At 51.3% G+C, this 21,177-nt stretch overlaps 1 protein-coding gene across 1 annotated transcript in view; it reads left to right on the top strand.

The window, feature by feature from the left end:
* nrg3b (neuregulin 3b) overlaps window positions 1-21,177 on the top strand; it is a 175,105-nt gene that overhangs the window by 129,907 nt on the left and 24,021 nt on the right. Inside the window, exon 6 of the mRNA XM_072703505.1 lies at window positions 19,738-19,811. Within this exon, the coding sequence (XP_072559606.1) occupies window positions 19,738-19,811 (74 nt within the window). The remainder of the gene's footprint in view (window positions 1-19,737; window positions 19,812-21,177) is intronic.

Genomic DNA, 21,177 nt, shown 5'->3' with positions numbered 1-21,177 from the left:
TAGGAGGCCAGGAAGGTGCAGGAGGTGCTGCATCGTGTGCGTCCTCGTCCGCGGTCTGCTGTAGTCGGACCCCTAGCGCGCTGTGCACCCTGTGTGTGGGGGCAGGGCTGGCTTCACCTTCTCCTCGTCCCTGCCCTGGATATTCGGCCTCCTTCTGCAGTCTCAGCCTGGCTTCCTCACCTCCATCTTACCCTGGCTCCGCCCCTCCCTACACTCTCTCCCATTTGTTATCTCTGCCTCGGTGCTCTGTCCTCCTGGATCTGATGTCGAGTCGTGCACGGAAGGAGCATGACCACACATACGGGGATCAGAGACTGCGTGCGGAGGGGGGGGAGCGGCGCATTCCCCGTCGCCATGACGGCAGCGGGTGATAACATGGAACATGCATCCCACAGGAATGATGGGAAAGGCCTGGCGCAGTCGCCGCATTATCAGTTTGCGGTGGTGTGGCTGCAGACAGAAGATTAACAGTGTCGACATTTTAATCGTGTCACCCCAGAGAAACAGACGCATTATACAACATGAGGACAATACTACTAAACTACCTTGATGTTTGAAAAACATTTCTGTCTGTGGTTGTTAATGCCTTGGCTAGAGAATTGTGGCCAGACATTTGGAGATATCGGCACACTTGTCAATGTACTCCTTGAAATGGGATTCTATTTACATTGATGCATTTTCCAGCACTTTTTCTAAAACTGCTTTAGATTAATGTGTATACCTACAGTAACCTCGTAAAATATAACACAACTTCTCAGCAAACAGGTGCATGATCTGTTCATAGTTTCATATGAGAGTGTTCATAAAATGCTATGTTACTATCATGGTCCAATGGTTTTATGAGGCCCACATACTTCTTGGTTCTGTGAGGCCCTCGTACTCCATGGTTCTGCGAGGCCCACGTACCCCATAGTTCTGCGAGGCCCTCGTACTCCATGGTTCTTTGAGCCCACATACACCATGGTTCTGTGAGCCCCACATACTCCATAGTTCTTCAAGGTCCACGTACCCCATAGTTCTGCGAGGCCCTCGTACTCTATGGTTCTGCGAGGCCCACATACTCCATGGATCTGCAAGGCCCACATACCCCATAGTTCTGTGAGCCCCACAAACTTCATGGTTCTGCAAGGCCCACAAACTTCATGGTTCTGCGAGGCCCACACAGAGGGTTGCATGACATCCAGGCAGGACAGGAGTGCGCACTGGCTGTTTCCCAGAGCTGTCACTCCTGTAGGAATGGATCTGGCCCTGGAATTGTGGTGCTGCCATCCTGATTAAATATTCATTTGCTTCTTGGCAGCTCGGTGGGTTTCCGTCTGATATGGAAATGCTCCTGGCCTGAATAATGTGACTGGATCTGTGTGGCAGCTGCAGGCAGCCAGTGCAGCGTGACCAGCATGGATTTGCCCTGTAGGTCACAGGTTCCAGGCCCGGGGGTTGAGTGCCTATACACCACCTGTGCTAATGGTCAATCTGAGGCCTGTGCACTTATTCCACTGGCAGACAGCTCTCCCTGAAATCTCCCAACAGTTTGCCCACAATTTTTAAATCTAGATCATAAAGCTTTCAGCATGTGTCAGGGTTAAGTCATTGAATTATAACAATGTTTGGGTGATACTTCCGGTTAGTTGTTTGAAACCCTTTGTACACAGGCGAGTCAGAGCATTCTGGGACTATGTTACAGGAAACAAGAGGTAGCTGGCACATTAAAATCTGTGGCGTGTTTTATAAAATGTTTTGTTAAAGACCTCAAGAAAGTTCTGGAATTTTTGCTGTCAGCTGGGTGCTGCGATCCACCCCTGGAAGGGAAAGGGACCATGAAAATATGATGTTGCTTGTAGAAGCAAGTGTATGTGGGAAAAGCAGGATTTCATTTTCATGCGATGTGTTCAGCTGGAAGCAGTACACAAACTCCCCAGTTTACCGTAACGTTTACAGTAGCAGTGCCTGATTCGCTGATTTGCTTTTGTGGTGTTATTGCTGTCCCTGTGTGTGGCTGTGCTAAATACACACTGAAAGCCGTTAGCAACAGACATGCTGTCTCAATTTTCACTGCAATTGGGTTAAAAATATATCATTCATCCACCTGTCCTGTTCCTGGAGACAGAGGGCTCAAGGCAGGGTACAAATTGGGCAGGATGTCAAACTGTCATGGGACACATTGACGGAAACATGGGACAGTGATTGAGATAAACTGTTGGACTGTTTAACATGTAAATTGAAACCCACAGCCCTGGAGTAAAGGGAGGACATGCAAAGTGAAACCCACAGTGGAGGAGGAGAAGGAGAACATGCAAAGTGAAACCCACAGTGGAGGAGGAGAAGGAGGACCTGCTGAGCCTCTGTCTCTCTGAGACAGGTTCCTAAGCTGCTCTTCTCTCTTAGTGTCTCTGTTTCTCTTCGGCCATTTCTTGCTTGATGAGGTGGCAGCTGGCTTCCTCTTGGAGAAGGTCCATTTCCCAGCATGTGGGCTTGGTCCTGTGAGGGTCACACTCAATCCTGGACCCTTCCAGGTGTCCTCAGTGCTACATTTGAGCTCATTCTCTTCTCCCTTAAAGAAGGCCTTACAGAGACGTTTTGAGCTCACCTCCCCACCGTAAGAGAGTAGACGGGATGAAATCTCAGCTTTTTTTTTTAATACAAACCCCTCCTCACCGTAAATCACACTATTCTACCATCTTCCTTGATGCTTTTGGGCCTCATTATCTGGCCCGACTTGCATATCTCTGCGGTTTAGCTCAAACACTTTGAGCAGCTTCTCCAACTGCTGAGGCACCTTTGGCAGCCACTACCTGGTTAACCTGCAGAATAGCGTCTCATCTTCTGGGTCGTTTATGGCCAGCATTGCATTAGAGTAAATCACCAGATTAGCTATGGCCTCGCTACTTAAACAAAGCCAATCCATTTTCATCCAAATAAACCTGGATATCACACCAACTGTGGACGAATCCCTGCGGATGTTACATCGATCCGCTCGTTAGCGATTCCGGTGACATACGGCTGCTTATTTGGCTTATTTGACCAAAGCTCAGGGCCACCGCGCAGAGGTTGTTATCGACATCCATCGCTGTGATCGATGGTTTCTGCCCTGACCCCTGACTGAATCCCTGCTCTGCATTCTGGGAATGGAGAGACAGTGTCCGCCTGGTGTGGTTACACCTTGACACGAGGACAGACCCCTGCTGGCCTTAGCATGGCATCACTGTTAGCATTGCTGGCGATGCGTATAGCGTGATCATCACCCCCAGTCGATCCCTCCCAGGGACATGGCTACAGATGATGGGGCGTGGCTATGGATCACAGGGACATGGCTACAGATCATGGGGGCGTGGCTACAGATCATGGGGCGTGGCTATGGATCACGGGGACATGGCTACAGATCATGGGGCGTGGCTATGGATCACGGGGACATGGCTACAGATCATGGGGCGTGGCTATGGATCATGGGGGCATGGCTACAGATCATGGGGGCGTGGCTATGGATCACAGGGACATGGCTACAGATTATGGGGCGTGGCTATAGATTATGGAGGCATGGCTATGAATCACGGGGACATGGCTACAGATCATGGGGCGTGGCTATGGATCACAGGGACATGGCTACAGATCATGGGGGCGTGGCTACAGATCATGGTGCGTGGCTATGGATCACAGGGGCGTGGCTACAGATTATGGAGGTGTGGTTACAGATCATGGGGGCGTGGCTATGGATCACGGGGACATGGCTACAGATCATGGTGCGTGGCTATGGATCACGGGGACGTGGCTACAGATCATGGGGCGTAGTTATGGATCACGGAGACATGGCTACAGATCATGGGGGCGTGGCTACAGATCATGGGGCGTGGCTATGGATCACGGGGACATGGCTACAGATCATGGGGCGTGGCTATGGATCACGGGGACATGGCTACAGATCATGGTGCGTGGCTATGGATCACAGGGACATGGCTACAGATTATGGGGCGTGGCTATAGATTATGGAGGCATGGCTATGAATCACGGGGACATGGCTACAGATCATGGGGCGTGGCTATGGATCACAGGGACATGGCTACAGATCATGGGGGCGTGGCTACAGATCATGGTGCGTGGCTATGGATCACAGGGGCGTGGCTACAGATCATGGTGCGTGGCTATGGATCACGGGGACATGGCTACAGATCATGGTGCGTGGCTATGGATCACGGGGACATGGCTACAGATCATGGGGGCGTGGCTATGGATCACAGGGACATGGCTATAGATCATGGGGGCGTGGCTATGGATCATGGGGACATGGCTACAGATTATGGAGGTGTGGTTACAGATCATGGGGGTGTGGCTATGGATCACGGGGACATGGCTACAGATCATGGTGCGTGGCTATGGATCACGGGGACGTGGCTACAGATCATGGGGCGTAGTTATGGATCACGGAGACATGGCTACAGATCATGGGGGCGTGGCTACAGATCATGGGGCGTGGCTATGGATCACGGGGACATGGCTACAGATCATGGGGCGTGGCTATGGATCACGGGGACATGGCTACAGATCATGGTGCGTGGCTATGAATCACGGGGACATGGCTACAGATCATGGGGCGTGGCTATGGATCACAGGGACATGGCTACAGATCATGGGGGCATGGCTACAGATCATGGTGCGTGGCTATGGATCACGGGGACATGGCTACAGATCATGGTGCGTGGCTATGGATCACGGGGACATGGCTACAGATCATGGGGGCATGGCTATGGATCACAGGGACATGGCTATAGATCATGGGGGCGTGGCTATGGATCATGGGGACATGGCTACAGATTATGGAGGTGTGGTTACAGATCATGGGGGCGTGGCTATGGATCACTGGGACATGGCTACAGATCATGGTGCGTGGCTATGGATCACGGGGACGTGGCTACAGATCATGGTGCGTGGCTATGGATCACGGGGACATGGCTACTGATCATGGTGCGTGGCTATGGATCACGGGGACGTGGCTACAGATCATGGTGCGTGGCTATGGATCACGGGGACATGGCTACTGATCATGGTGCGTGGCTATGGATCACGGGGACGTGGCTACAGATCATGGTGCGTGGCTATGGATCACGGGGACATGGCTACTGATCATGGTGCGTGGCTATGGATTACAGGGACATGGCTACAGATCATGGGGGCGTGGCTATGGATCATGGGGACATGGCTACAGATCATGGTGCGTGGCTATGGATTACAGGGACATGGCTACAGATCATGGGGGCATGGCTATGGATCATGGGGACATGGCTACAGATCATGGTGCGTGGCTATGGATCACAGGGACATGGCTACAGATCATGGGGGCGTGGCTATGGATCATGGGGGCATGGCTACTGATCATATGGGTGTGGTTACAGATCATAGGAGCATAGCTACGGATCATCTGCTTATCCAGTACCTTGGGCTGGGCAGTATATCACATTTTTACAGTATACTGGTATGTTTTCAAGATATATGATGATAGAATACCCTTTATATCGATACACATTTATTCTGCATTAAAATTAGGGACCTATTAAAGATTTTTAATAGAAACCAATGGCATTCCTTCCTGGCTGTAAACAACGTGGCAGCTTTGGTTGTGAGGTTACACAGACTCCCAGAATCCACAGCCAAAATCAGACCATTCAGTCAGCATCTCACGAGAAGCTGATGGAGGGGAAAAGGGAGGAATCATTGTTACTTAATTTTAAAACTTTGACAAATGGCTCACAGGTTAAAAATATCATTATTTGCAATAGTTGTTTTGTTTTTGTTGAAGAGTGACTTTAAATGAGTGCTTTCCAGTTACTAAGAGCACTTTCGATGGTTGTAGGTGTGGGGGCTGCTTTATTGGACCCATGCCACATGCAGCAATCATTTATTTTTGTCTTTATTTTGAGATTTCTGTTTGCAATAATGAAAATGTCTGAACTGAATAGTTATATTTGTAAACAGGGAATGAAACCCTGTATTTACATCTCACTCTGACCACACTGACATCTGACACATGGCTTTGACTTAAAGTTAAACTTTTAACACACATAAAAAAATCTTGGACCCGTCCATCAGATTTGTTCTGGCATTGGCACTGAGTGGCATGACATTGGATTAGCATCACTTATCTATGTTTCAGTCTCTCACTACGATAGTACCAAGGGGTGCCATGTCATTTAAAATGTGGAGGCTGGTTCAAACTAGGTGAGTGTGCAGATGTCTTAGAGTAATACTCTGATCTTCATGACAGCGCCCCCTCTCGCAGTCCAGCCTGCTGGGGGCTGCTCTGCATCATTCTTCTCTCTCTACACCGGATGGTCGAGAGATGGCACATTACAGTCAAAATATTAATTGCCCCATTACCTGGAAATGTGTAACGTGAGCCGGCCACTAGCATGTAATTACGCTGTTCTTCAGAGAGGGGTCACCGACACAACACGTCTTCTGTGAAAACAAGCGGTGGTGTATCAACACAGCTTACGGCTGCGGCAGAGCCTCGCGACGCGGCAGTGCGTAGGGCCTCCAGCGTGACCGCCGCCCGCGGTGACGGAGCTAATGAGCCGGCTGGAGGCAGCGGGCGGTCCTTGACTGCCATCGCCATGGCGACCAGGTGGGGGACACGCCAGGGTGCGGCTTGCGCCTCATTGGCTCAGCTCACCGAGACCCCGCCTCCTTGCACCAACCAGTCCCCGCCCTCCCCCGTCTCCCCTATAGCTGAGAATGTTACGATTTATGCTTCGCTTGTGAGTACGAGGGTCAGGAATTGAGCCAAGAGGTCAGCAGGCTCTGGAGTGACATCCCAGGCGGCCACTGGACGATCTGCTGCACTGCCAGCCGGAGATGGAGACATTTAATGAGCAAAGCAGCGCCTCTGTGCTGAGTCCTCCTTGAGCTGTTAGCAGAGGTCAGCACCCTGGCTGAGGGAGGGCTGGAGACCAGTGTCAGCGTCTGTCTGAGGAGCCCCCTATCTCTTCGAGTCATTCCGGCTGCCTCTATGCTCACTGCAGCAGACAACATACCCGCCTGTGAGATCCCACTGCAGCTCGCAGCCTCTGACCTTTTCCACCAAAGCAAAAGTGCCCTTAAGGATTGGCTTTTATGCTCTCCGGACTTTGTTTTGTCTTCCGGGTCCCAACACAGTGGCTACAGTGTGAGCATCGCGCCTGTGCTGCCCCCAGAGGCTGGGCGTGGGCACTACATGTAGGGCAGTTTTGCTTTCCCGCCGCAACTTCCGGAGAGCAGGTTCAGTGTGTGTTTGTTTGTTTTTAGCCTGCAGCCACCTGACCATCTCCCTGAGGAAATGACTCCTGACCGTTTGAAATAGCTGCTTGTTTATCCACAGATTGCAGCTGCAGCTGTTTGTGACAGATAATGCCCCAGTCTGACTAATACCCCAGTCTAGTTAATACCCCAGTCTGACTAATACCCCAGTCTAGTCAATACCCTAGTTTCCCTAATACCCCAGTCTGCCTAATACCCCAGTCTAGCTAATACCCGTCTGACTAATACCCCAGTCTAGCTAATACCCCAGTCTGACTAATACCCCAGTCTAGCTTATACCCCAGTCTGACTAATACCCCAGTCTAGCTTATACCCCAGTTTGACTAATACCCAAGTGTAGCAAATACTCCAGTCTGACTACTATCCCAGTCTGACTAATACCCCAGTCTAGCAAATACCCCAGTCTGGGCAATAACTCAGTCTAGCTAATACCCCAGTCTGGTTAATACCCCAGTCTGGTCAATACCTCAGTCTAGCTAATACCCCAGTCTGCTTAATACCCCAGTCTGGTCAATACCTCAGTCTAGCTAATACCCCAGTCTGGTTAATACCCCAGTCTGGTCAATACCCCAGTCTAGCAAATACCCCAGTCTGGTTAATACCCCAGTCTGGTCAATACCTCAGTCTAGCTAATACCCCAGTCTGGTTAAAACCCCAGCCTAGTTAATACTCCTACCTGGTTAATACCCCAGCAAAGCTAATAACCTAGACTTCTAAATACCCCAGGCTGTCTGAGACACCTTGTGTTCAGAGATACCACCACCTGGCTCATATCCCAACCATAAAAGTACCCCAGCCATCTATAATACAGTACCTCTGCCTAGTTAATACCCCAGCCTAGCTAATACCCCACTCTGGTTAACACCCCAGCCTTACAGATACCCCATCATGGAAAAGCAGCTCTGCACACCTCTGATTTACTGAGACTGACAGGTATGCCTGAGCGAGACTGCGGTTGCCATGGTGACCCTCTGTGATGCCCATGGACGGTGAAGCCCTTGCTCCCGTCTCAGCCAGCCGCCTGACCTCTCGCATTCTCAGTTTCCCGGCTGCTGGTTGCTCTGCCCCCCATGTGGGTGTGGATCATGCTGGGAGCCCCCCCCCTCCCCGGAGTGGGGGGGTGGGGTCTAATAAGGCTGCATGCTACCTTCTGCAGCCCCCATGTTTCCAAATCTAGGTCACTCTCCACCTCGCCCCGCGGATCCTGTGGGGCTGGGAGATAGTGACGGTGTTTACAAATGAGCTTGGCGACGCAGGGATTCTCAGCGAGGGAAACAGCGGGAGGAACCGCGGCCTGTGTGGGTCTGAAAGGGAGGCAAGAGAGGTGGAGACAGGAGACGGGGGAAGCGATTTCCTCGTGTAGTTATGCGTCACATCCTTAGCCGTGTGACATGCTAACACGCTCACGGTGCTTTTGCCTGCCTGTCACCTGCCTTGTGTGTCCCGGAATGCACAGAGAGCGGGCATTAGCATCAACAGCGCCGGTCACGCGGAATCGGAGGTTAGTGTGACGGGGCGTGAAACGCAGGCCAGGAGAAGCTGTGGGTCAGGAAGAGGGCTGAGGGGGTCCCTGGGGGCAGAAGGGGGGCGTGTGAGGCCAGCCCGCACTCCCAGAATGAGGACACGTGCATTTTGCCAGTGTTACCTGGAAAGAGTCGCCGTTATAAGCATGGTGCCCATTTGGCGCTGCTACCCCTCCCTAGTCACCATCCTCCTGAGGAGCTGAGGTAGAGGACGGGCAGTGAGGCAGTGCGGGGGCATGGGGGCTACAGCCCAGGGAGCAGGGACACCTCCCTGGGCGGGACCTTCTGTGACGTTGCAGACAACAGCAGGGTTATGCACGTCCTGTCATCTTCAGGACCGGAGTTGTGCAGTGGAGCAGGGCCCAAACTGGCACCAACACTGGACAGCACTGCGGGGACTCGCCGACAGAAAACCTCAATCCACTCTGGTCCCTGACATGTGGAGTCTCTGCGGAAGGGGGGGGGGGGGCTGCAGGTCACATGTTCAAGGGGAAAAGCAGCAGATGAGCCAGGCGGGCAGGTGGCAGACTGGGGGGGTCTGTGTCTGTTTGTTGGTAATGTTTGATTCTGAGTTTTTGTGACTAGTTTGTTGATTTATCTATGTACATACTTATTTATTTAAACATCTGTGTCGTACTTTGGCAACCCGAGAGCGGCTTCTGGAGCGTGAATCCGAATTTGGGGGAGAGAGAGAGGGAGGAGGGAGGGATTGAGAGTGAGAGAGAAAGAGAGAGAGATGGAGACAGCAGGGAGTGAGAAAAAGAAGGATAAGGGAGAGAGAGAAAGAGAGAGAGATGGCAGGGAGAGAGACAGCTGGGCAGTGGTGTGGGGGTGGGGAGGGGGGTGGGGAGGGAGGGGGCTGTAATACATGCAGCAAAGCCATCAGAATGTGACGTTTGAAAGCGTCATCCGGCCTTGTGGAAATGAGGTGGGGGGGGGCACACTGTCACCATGGCTACAGGACCTGGGACAGAACCCCAGTGGAAAAAGGCGTACTGAATCCCAGTGGGACACCCCAGGGGCAAGAAGCAGAGGCACCACCAGCGCAGGAGCCCTGCTGCCCATCCCACCCAGGAGAGGCTATCTGACTGTCACTGGTTTACAGGACCGCAGAAACTGGGCTGTCCCACTGGGAGAGGGACACACAGCCACCCTGAGCTCCCAGTATGTATCTGACTGTCACTGGTTTACAGGACCGCAGAAACTGGGTGTCAGGAGGTTGCCTGTTATTGGCAGGCGCTCACACAAACGGGACAGCGGATGAGCAGTTTATGCGTGACGTCTGTTATGCGATGTAATTAACGTGTTTTGTCATTCGTCACAATAAGCACATGATGCATTAGATATACGCCGAGTGTGCAGGACGCCACCATCATCATAATTAGCGGGAAATGCATGAAGGATTTAGACTGAAACAGCTGCTTCCTAACGAAGGAGGTGTCTGTATATCGCCACGGTGACCACTCACAAATTCCTCACGTCACAATCCCCATTAATTCCAAACACGCTGCACTCCAGCTTCACTTAATTACAAACCAGTTAAATCAGCGCCTCACTTAATAACAAATGGGTAACCTCGCGTAATTAGAAAATAGTTCCATCTATCCATGCATCTTCTAACAGCATATCCTGGTCCAGTAGGCAGGGAGCTGGAGCCTGTTCTGGGCAGTAGGGGGCGCCAGGCTAGACAGGGAGCCAATGGGAAGGTTGCTGTTTTACTTAATTCCCACCTGGTGATGTTACAACACTTTTATCTAGTTAAACAGCAGAGGTGTTGTGTCACAGGCCACGCCTTTTTTCCACTGCACAGGGCTCTTTGCCATTGGCCGTTCCATCGCCACCTGGCACTGAGCCACCCCACTGATGTCCAGCTGGCGTTTCCATGGCACGTGTGACTAGCCTGGTCCTAATGAAGCGTAGCAACAAGCTGATCAGCTGACGGCCCATCGCCGTGATGGATTGTGACAGGCTTGGCGGCCTGCGCGTCTCCACAGAGACGTCACGGACTTCCCGTGACCCCTTCCAGGGAAAGGGGCCAGTGACCGCTCCCCTCCCTCCATCAGTGCATCTCGCCGAGGAATCTGGGAGCGTGCCGTCCAGTGTGCGCCAGTCACGACGCAGACGACTGTCGTGCCTCGGACTGTGATATTTCTGGAGGCTGAGCTCAAGGTGCAGCAATCTCACACTTTATTAGGTGGCAATAAGAAAGTTTGTTGTCTTCGAGGCAGGAGAAGTTTCAGTGGCATCACACTGCCTGAATCTCCTTCATGGTCCACTGAGGGCTCACCCTGACCAGCCTGGGCTGGAGACTGACAAACCCATTTGGATCATGGATCATCTTTGTGAGCTGGGTTTAATTATCATCCAAACGCAGTCTCACCATCAGACAGCTGTCACCAGCACCAAATCTAGAATCCCTGTCCCTCCTGCAGCTGTTTCAAACCTTATAGCACCTGGAGAAAAAGCTGGAATATCAAGTATTCAGGCCCTCGCAGCTTTGCATGCATATGGGGACTTTTTCACTGGCTTCCAGGCAAATTTATTCCAACTGAAACCGAATCCAGGATTTTGTAATGCATGCCGACCTCTTTAAATAGCTTCTGTGAAACATAAGGCTGGGAAGTGAAATGTGAGTGTTAATGTGACAGCTAGAGATGGAGTCCGGGCTGGAACGGCTGCTTCCGGACGCTGTCGAGCTTAGCAAACATGTGGCCGGAATTTTCAGAACAGTATTGACTGGTTTCAGAAGCAGTGGTTCAGGATTCCAGGTATACATTGATCAGCCATAACATTAAAACCACTGACAGATAAAGGGAATAATCACGGATTATCTTGTTACAATGGAATCTGTGAAGGGTGCCATCATATACCAGGCCAGGGAACAGTCAGTTCTTGAAGTCGATGTATTGGAATCAGGAAAATGTGCAAGCATAAGGATCTGAGTGACTATTACATGGGCCAAATTGTGGTGGCAAGATGACGGACAGAGCATCTCCAAAAACAGCAGGTCTTGTGGTGTGTTCCTGGTATGCAGTGGTCAGTTTCTACCAGAAGTGGTCCAAGGAAGGCCAACTGGTGCACCGGCAATGAGGTCATGGGTGCTCAAGGCTCACTGATGTGCAAATGCAAGCCAGTCTGGTCTGATCCCACAGAAGAGCTACTGCTGCACAGATTGAGTTAAAAAGTTCATGCCAACTATGATGGAAAGGTGTCAGAACACACAGTGCATCACAGCCCGCTGCATAGCCACAGACCTGTCAGAGTGCCCGTGCTGAGCCCTGCCCACCGCCAGAAGCACCTACAATGGGCAGGCGGGCATCAGAACTGGACCTTGAAGCAATGGAAGAAGGTGGCCTGGTCTGATGAGTTGGGCGCATGTGCATCATTTACTTGGGAAGAGATGGCAGCAGGATGCATTATGGGAATAAGGCAAGTCGGTAGAGGCAGCGTGATGCTCTGGGCAATGTTCTGCAGGGAAACCTTGTGTCCCGGCATTCATGTGGATGTTACGTCGACACGAACCACCTACCTAAACATTTCTGCAGACCAAGTACTCCCCTTCATGGCAGCAGTATTCCCTGATCACAGTGGCCTCTTTCACCGGGATAATACGCCCTGCAACACTGCAAAGACTATTCAGGAATGGTTGGAGGATCATGCAAAACAGTTCAAGGTGTTAACTTGAGCTCTGCGATATTAGGCAGAAGGTGTAGATGTTGGCTGGTGGGTGTATGTGTGCCTTTCAGAGATGTAGGGGTGTCCCCCTGCCACAGTATCTGTTTCTGGCAGCACATTCCGCCTGCTCTGACATACACACGAGCACTTTGTTGATCTTGTTTTATTTGTGTCAAACTGCAGCTGAGCTTCAGCCAGGTGCTGCCATACATACTACAGGAATGGGTGGCGGCCTGGATCGCCCACACCCTCTCTTCATGGATCGCCCACACCCTCTCTTCATCGATCGCCCACACCCTCTCTTCATCGATCGCCCACACCCTCTCTTCATGGATCGCCCACACCCGCTCTTCATCGATCGCCCACACCCTCTCTTCATCGATCGCCCACACCCTCTCTTCATCGATCGCCCACACCCGCTCTTCATGGATCGCCCACACCCTCTCTTCATGGATCGCCCACACCCTCTCTTCATGTATTCCCCACACCCTCTCTTCATGGATCGCCCACACCCTCTCTTCATGGATCGCCCACACCCGCTCTTCATGGATCGCCCACACCCGCTCTTCATGGATCGCCCACACCCTCTCTTCATGGATCGCCCACACCTTCTCTTCATGTATCCCCCACACCCTCTCTTCATGGATCGCCCACACCCGCTCTTCATGGATCACCCACACCCTCTCTTCATGGATCGCCCACACCCTCTCTTCATGGATCGCCCACACCCGCTCTTCATGGATCGCCCACACCCGCTCTTCATGGATCGCCCCCACACCCTCTCTTCATGGATCACCCACACCCTCTCTTCATGGATCGCCCGCACCCTCTCTTCATGGATCGCCCGCACCCTCTCTTCATGGATCGCCCACACCCTCTCTTCATGGATCACCCACACCCTCTCTTCATGGATCGCCCGCACCCTCTCTTCATGGATCGCCCACACCCTCTCTTCATGGATCGCCCACACCCGCTCTTCATGGATCGCCCACACCCTCTCTTCATGTATTCCCCACACCCTCTCTTCATGGATCGCCCACACCCTCTCTTCATGTATTCCCCACACCCTCTCTTCATGGATCGCCCACACCCTCTCTTCATTGATCCCCCACACCCTCTCTTCATGGATCGCCCACACCCGCTCTTCATGGATCGCCCACACCCTCTCTTCATCGATCGCCCACACCCTCTCTTCATGTATTCCCCACACCCTCTCTTCATGGATCCCATTTAACGTCAGCAGGCTGCTCGGCCTTACTGATGGCCCCTAGAGGCTGCCCGTGTTTGTCGTGGAGTCTTTTAGCTCTGCACTGTAGCTGCTGGTAACAGGACATGATGACCTTCCGGAAAAGGTCAGTCCCATGCAGATCTCTGAGGCTGTGCAGTTCGCCTCCCACTTGTGGCGCAGTTGGGCCTCTCATCTTCTTCTGTTCTTGCTCTTTCCATCACACTCTCTGTGTTACAGTTAATTGGCAGCACTTCAGCGGATCTGGACCTTGAAAGCAGGGTGTGTCGAGGTGAGAGTGCAGATGTATGTGGGTGTGGGTGTTTTATATTAGTGTGATAACTTTGTATTTTCTGACCAGTTTGCTGGCTCCACCCACCTATTGGATCTCATCTTTGAATAATCTGCAGAAGACCTCATGTTTCTTGGAAATGCTTTGGAGGTGCTTTTCCAGAGGAGAACAGAATTGCGAATTATCTCAGCAAAAAATGAGAGCAGGAGGAGAACAGGAAAGGCCTGGGACCGTGTCTGCCATCAGAGAGCACTCCTGTGCTGTCCCGGGACATGTGGGAGGCTCTCGGAGTATCACATACAGGAGAGAGGCCTATGGAACACAGGCACTACTGCATCTGGAGCTGTGGGCTTCTGTGTCTGGAGCCTGGGCATCACTGTGTTTGGAATATCAACTGGAATTAGTAAAAAGGCTCTACTCTTTTGAAATATGGGCTCCACTGCATTTGGAATATCTGCTCCACTGTGTTTTGAACTTGGGCTCCACTGAGTTTGGAATGTCTGCTCCACTGCATTTTGGAACTTGGGCTCCACTGAGTTTGGAATTTCTGCTCCACTGCATTTTGGAACTTGGGCTCCACTGAGTTTGGAATGTCTGCTCTACTGCATTTTGGAACGTGGGCTTCACCGCATTTGGGTTGCCTGCTCCACTGCATTCAGAACTTGGGCTCCACTGCGTTTGGAATGTCTGCTTCACTTCACTTTGGAACACAGGCTTCACTGTGCCTTCCCAGAGCTACAATGTGTGTTACAACTCTTGCTGGAACAAAACACGGGTTCCAGATTCATTAATTCAATGAAATATTCTCTAAGGAATACAAATGGCTGATGCAGGATGATGGTTTTGAATTTTCAAAGAAGAAAAATGATATGATTAATTGCACCACTTCATCTCTGTCGCCTGCGAATTTAAATGTGAACCAAAATGTGTGACATTATTAGAGTATAAACTATCATGGCAAAAGTGAGACCCCCCCCCCCCAGCCCCATCTCCATCATAAAACATACTGATTGTCAATTCCAGGTAATAATTCTGTACAGCTGAATTACACTGCTGATAATCATAATTACCTATTATGAGAAAGAGCCGGTAAAGAGCCCACTGGGGGAGTGGTGTATGGTTAGCAGCCAGTTTTTGCAATATCATTGGAACCTGCAACAGCAGGGGGCGTAGTGCTTAAGGCCCTGTGTTTCAGGTAGGAGACCTTCAGTGCCTTTCAGATCATATACACTCAGTGGCTGGTTCATTATGTACACCTGCGTGTTACTGCAAGCATCCAGCTTCTACAAACAGCCAATCTCGTGGCTCCTCCAAACAGCCAATCTCGTGGCTCCTCCAAACAGCCAATCTCGCGGCACCTCCAAACAGCCAATCTTGTGGCTCCTCCAAACAGCCAATCTCGCGGCACCTCCAAACAGCCAATCTTGTGGCTCCTCCAAACAGCCAATCTCGTGGCTCCTCCAAACAGCCAATCTCGCGGCACCCCCAAACAGCCAATCTCGTGGCTGCCCCTGAATACACAGCAGGGTCAGGAGGTTTACAAACTGTTTGACTGAGCATTAGAATGGCTAAAATGTGTGACCAAAGTGATTTCAAACGTCCTGTGATTGTTGGGCTGTACGCGGCGGGCCACGGTGTTTCCAGAATTTCGGCAGCAGCCCCCCCCTCCTGGGATTCTCACACACTACTGTGTCTGCGGTTTACAGAGAAGAGTGTGAGGGACAGAAATGTCCCGCCGCCTGCAGCTCTGCCTTTGGTAACACCTGGTTACTGAGAGAGGTCAGCGGAGAATGGCCAGGCTCATTAAGGCCAACAGGAAGTGCAGAAATAACTGCTCAGCACAGCAGCGGTGTGCAGCAAGGCGTCTCTGAACACGGCACTCGTCTATCCTCGAGTGGTTCTGGGGACAAAAAGAGGTCCTAGCTGGTACTAGCTGGGTGCCAACTTTGTATTAAACTTTGTATTTGTATTAGTATTTACACCATACTATATAACATAGTATTTTTGCGTTCATGTTCAAGTTTTTAAGCTGCTCACCAGAACAAAACATTTTTTTTTTACTCAGTGCTTTAGATTAAACGCAGAGAACATTCCACTGGCCATTTCAGAGAACATTCCACTGGCCATTTCAGTGTTTTAGCACCAATATAACACTGCCGGAGGAGGAAGGAGCAGAAGCGAGAGGTAATGAGGGAGTGCAAAGAGCCTCACTCTACCCTGGGTGGTGGGAGTGGAGGACATGAGAAGGAGCTGCTATGTCATGTGACTGCTGTCACAAGACTGACTTGTGTTAACGCCGACGCTAACAGACTTATGCTAATTGACAGACGGATGGCTGATTGGATGCACTAGGTCTGAGAGAACCCAATGCAAAGCCAGCAAACAGACGAGAGAAACACTCAAAAAGGGGACATCAGGGCGCCCCCATAAGACCACTTACTGAACTGCAATCCTTAAGATGACTTTGAGCTTAATCAATCGCCTGGGACCGTAATGACCTCAGAAAATGCCCCGTTTGATAAAAAGGACTGAAATATTCATTAGGAAGATAAGATGCCTCTGGTCAGAGGATGAGGGGCGAGATACGGGATAAAGATCACAGTTAAACCAGATGTTATCTCACGCCCAAAACCTGGGACCTTAACAATGTAATGTGCTGTATCCCAGGGGAATCTTCTAAAGGTCAGCAATGAGAAATCAGCATCCATTTGCCGGCATGGCCTCTCCTGCCCCAGAAAACACGTGGAATTCTGCTTTTGGAAACCATTTATTCTTAACAGACCGCTTTGGCCAACTTCTCATGGCTGGATTGTACTTAACGGGAACAGTCCACGAGTTCGGGGTCAGCAGTGAAAGTGCAGCTCAGCCTATGGCTCTGAATCTGCCGCCTTTCACCATTACGCTGCCGCCGCGACCTTTTCCATTGTGTGAACCAAGAAGTGAAGGGGGACCTTCTTCAGTGAGAACCAGCTTCTCTGGCAGCCGACATCTTATCACCAGGGAAATCAGCAGAGGAAGGCTTCATTAAAAGCCATGCCAGTCCCCGTGCCACCGCGCGCCATTAGATTAACCCCGAGCTGTATTATAGGCACGGTTTGGAAATAATGCCTAACATGATATGACAGCTTAGCAGGATTATTTCTTATCGCACACGCCCTGAAAGAGACAAGGAGAGGATAGTTCAGTGGATAAGATGTTAAATACCACAGGGATGGGCTGAGCCATTCAAAGCTGCCATTCAATTACCTCGGCGTTAGAGAAGAACGCTGCTCGTGTCTAATGCCTCATAGCCATGGAGGAACCTCGGGCTGATGATTAGTTAATGGCGATGCTGGTCAGGACCATGTGATGGAGGAGGGGATCTAGGGGCAGGGTTAATGAGGGATTGCTCGTTAGGATTAATGGGGATTGGGGATTGGAACGGAAGGGGTCGAGGCGGCGCTAATCGTGCGTATGAGGAATAAAGAAACCTTGAGGGAAACGTGGAGATGGAGGGAAGCAGAGGGAAGTGGGCTTGAGCAAATGTGTCAGGGGCAGAAACGATGAGGGCTTCATTTACGGCTGAAGGCGAAGAGGGGGAGAGACGCGAGACGCAGACACACACGGCCGCCCGTGCATCTGTGCTCCAGCACCTCACACATCAGATCGTGTGACTCACAGCCAGGACCACTGAGGCTCTCGAGAGCATCACATGATGCTAGAGGCTAATCACATGTCACCTGTCACATGACATGTAGGCAAACAGCCTGCCTGTGCGCGGATTACGGCCGACGGCAGTTTGGCACCGGCATGGCACCGAGTACATCTTCATTCCTTCTTTGGGCATTTTGCAGAACGCCTACGTGTGAGTCACACCTCACAGGAGCTAAAAAAGTATTTCTTCAAAGACATCGCAGTCACACATAACATCTGCTGTCCGGTAACAAGGATGCACCCAATACCAAGTTCTAATGAGCTTTCAGTCTGCTATGCAGAGGTACAGTCTGTAACTGTACCTCTGCCCCAGTCCTGCATCCAATGGGAAACTGGGGCTGGTGTTGCCTCATAGGATGATCATTGGTCACGCTTTCTGACCTGACCCTGTAGCCAATGGTAGACCAGGACAGGTATGACCTCACAGGTTGATAAATGGCCACGCCTCCTGACCTCACCCTGTAGCAAATAGGACAAAGCTGCAATGGTTATGGAAAAAGAACTAGTGTGCAAAGCCTAGTTTCTGCTGGACTGGGCAATGGCCATGCATTGCTTTTACACTGAACATGTCTGTGCGGTTTGCAGTATAAACAGCAGGCGAATAGAGAGAACAGCATGCATGCAGACATGCAGACAGGCAGACAGAGAGAGCAGCATGTAGACAGGCAGGCTAGCAGAGAGAGAGAGAAGTGTGCAAACAGGTTGAGAGAGCAACACAGATAGGTAGAGAGAGAGCAGCAGACAGGCAGGCCAGCAGAGAGACAGAGAAAGCAGCATGCAGAGAGGTAGAGAGAGCAAAACACAGATAGGTAGACAGAGAGAGCAGCAGACAGGTAGGCAGACAGCGAAAGCAGCATGCAGACAGGCAGACAGAGGGAGCAGCACGCAGGCAGGCAGACAGAGGGAGCAGCAGACAGGTAGGCAGACAGCGAAAGCAGCATGCAGACAGGCAGACAGAGGGAGCAGCAGACTGGTAGGCAGACAGCGAAAGCAGCATGCAGACAGGTAGGCAGACAGCGAAAGCAGCATGCAGACAGGCAGACAGAGGGAGCAGCATGCAGGCAGGCAGACAGAGGGAGCAGCAGACAGGTAGGCAGACAGCGAAAGCAGCATGCAGACAGGCAGACAGAGGGAGCAGCAGACAGGCAGACAGAGGGAGCAGCAGACAGGTAGGCAGACAGCGAAAGCAGCATGCAGACAGGCAGACAGAGAGAGCAGCATGCAGGCAGGCAGACAGAGGGAGCAGCAGACAGGCAGGCAGACAGCGAAAGCAGCATGCAGACAGGCAGACAGAGGGAGCAGCAGACAGGTAGGCAGACAGAGGGAGCAGCAGACAGGTAGGCAGACAGCGAAAGCAGCATGCAGACAGGCAGACAGAGAGAGCAGCATGCAGGCAGGCAGACAGAGGGAGCAGCAGACAGGTAGGCAGACAGCGAAAGCAGCATGCAGACAGGCAGACAGAGGGAGCAGCATGCAGGCAGGCAGACAGAGGGAGCAGCACACAAACAGACACACTCGCAGGCTCCCAGCTTAATGACAGCCACCCCCCTCCCCATGATGCATCAGGGCTCTCTATTCATTCCATCACCATTGGGGTGGGAGGGCGGGGGGTGTTTAGTATTCCAGTCCTTAGCTCACAGACTCTGCTTTTGGGGTCCGCTAATTGACCAGAGATACCGGCATGAAAAATACATGATTAACAAAACCTTGCTGTCTGCTTCCTGTTCCCAAATCCTGCCATGTCCGACTGGGAAGTGAGTCTGTGCAATTCCTGCATGCTGGTCACTTGGTGCTATTTGCTGCAGGATTGCGATGTTGTAGCATGCAATGCAATTTGCATAACTGATGTACTGTGACTCTGCGTATGCAGTTGCGTGTGATGCACATGCAAACACGGATTACGCTGTGATGTTTAATGTCGCTCACACAGCGATGCTATCCTGCAGTGGCCACACCTTTTCGTCCAGGAATCTCTGCTTGTTTCATGTTGGCGGCACAGGCTGTGAGTTCTGTGACCTCTTGTCTTTCCTTTTATTTCCCTGTAGGTGTAAGGAGGGATATCAAGGTGTCCGTTGCGACCAGTTTCTTCCCAAGACCGACTCCATCCTGTCTGATCCAAGTAGGTACCGGCGACTCGCAAACAGCCAGCCTGTAAATGCCACTTTTTACGTCTGACATCCTGCTCCTGGCAGAAAGATATACTGTTATTCCTCTTGCAGCTGGCATATAAAGCACTGCAAAAAAAGAATAATATATGTAACGGCAAATTACAGTGCCTTGCAAAAGTGTTGAATCCCCCTAAAAATGAGAGACATTCCTTCTGTCAGTATTTTCATTGCAAACTCAAAGTCTCTCACAGTCAAAATCAATTACTTGTCATGAAATCATTTAAAGGAATTCAACAGGAGGAATATATAACTGAGGCCAATCTGATCGTTTGAAGCGGGCTCCAGTGATTTTGCAGGCCACTGCATGTGTCTGACACCCCTCCCTTACTGAACGCAAGGTGTCCCTCAGCTGTGCTGGTGTGAAGACCCGCCCCCTTGCCAGTGAGCAAGGAGGCGAAGCAGCCCCCAGAACACCCTGTGCTGCTCTGCTCTTCCATCTGCCTCCAGCTTTTTCTCCATCCTCCCTGTATTTATGGGATGGCAGGCAAAGGGGTGACCCTCAAGGCAGGAATGTGGATCACAACAATGTTGGTCATGGCAAGCTTCAAGGTGGTGCCGTGGTGCTAGTGACGGAAGCCCAACGTGTCACCAGAAGGTTGTGGGTTCTGATCCTAGGAGCTGAGGGATCGGGGCCTTGGCTGGAATGGACTCTTTACTCGACTTTGGCAGTTAGATGATGGATGGAGGAAAGAGTGTATTTTTCATGGTGTTCATACCTGCAGGTATTTCCACCCGTGTCTCTGAAACTCAGCTGTGTTCTGCTGCCTGTCCGGCACGTCATTGGCCAGTCATGGTGGCTGGCAGGAGTAACCTGGAAGCCCCCTGCTGGGCAGATTTCACATTCACTGTTCAGTCTGCCTCTGCATGCAGGTCCCTCATGGACTCGTCATGCTCCATTTAGTAGCTACAATCCACGTTACATTGTACCTATATGTTGGATATATGAAGCTGGGTGTTACTCTGAAGGTGGTTATAACTTAGGGGCTGAAGGTGGTTGTTACTGTGAAGATGGTTATAGCTTAGGGACTGAAGCTGATTGTTACTCTGAAGATGGTTATGGCCTATGGACTGAAGCTAGTTGTTACTCTGAAGATGGTTATGGCTTAGGGACTGAAGCTAGTTGTTACTCTGAAGGTGGTTATGGCTTAGGGGCTGAAGCTGATTGTTACTCTGAAGATGGTTATGACTTAGGGACTGAAGCTAGTTGTTACTCTGAAGGTGGTTATGGCTTAGGGACTGAAGCTGATTGTTACTCTGAAGATGGTTATGGCTTAGGGACTGAAGCTGATTGTTACTTTGAAGGTGGATATGGCCTAG

This window comes from Paramormyrops kingsleyae, chromosome 20 (genome assembly GCF_048594095.1).
Source record: "Paramormyrops kingsleyae isolate MSU_618 chromosome 20, PKINGS_0.4, whole genome shotgun sequence".
Taxonomy (NCBI): domain Eukaryota; kingdom Metazoa; phylum Chordata; class Actinopteri; order Osteoglossiformes; family Mormyridae; genus Paramormyrops; species Paramormyrops kingsleyae.
Note: the sequence above shows the minus strand (reverse complement) of the source record. Positions and strands in the feature narration are given on the sequence as shown.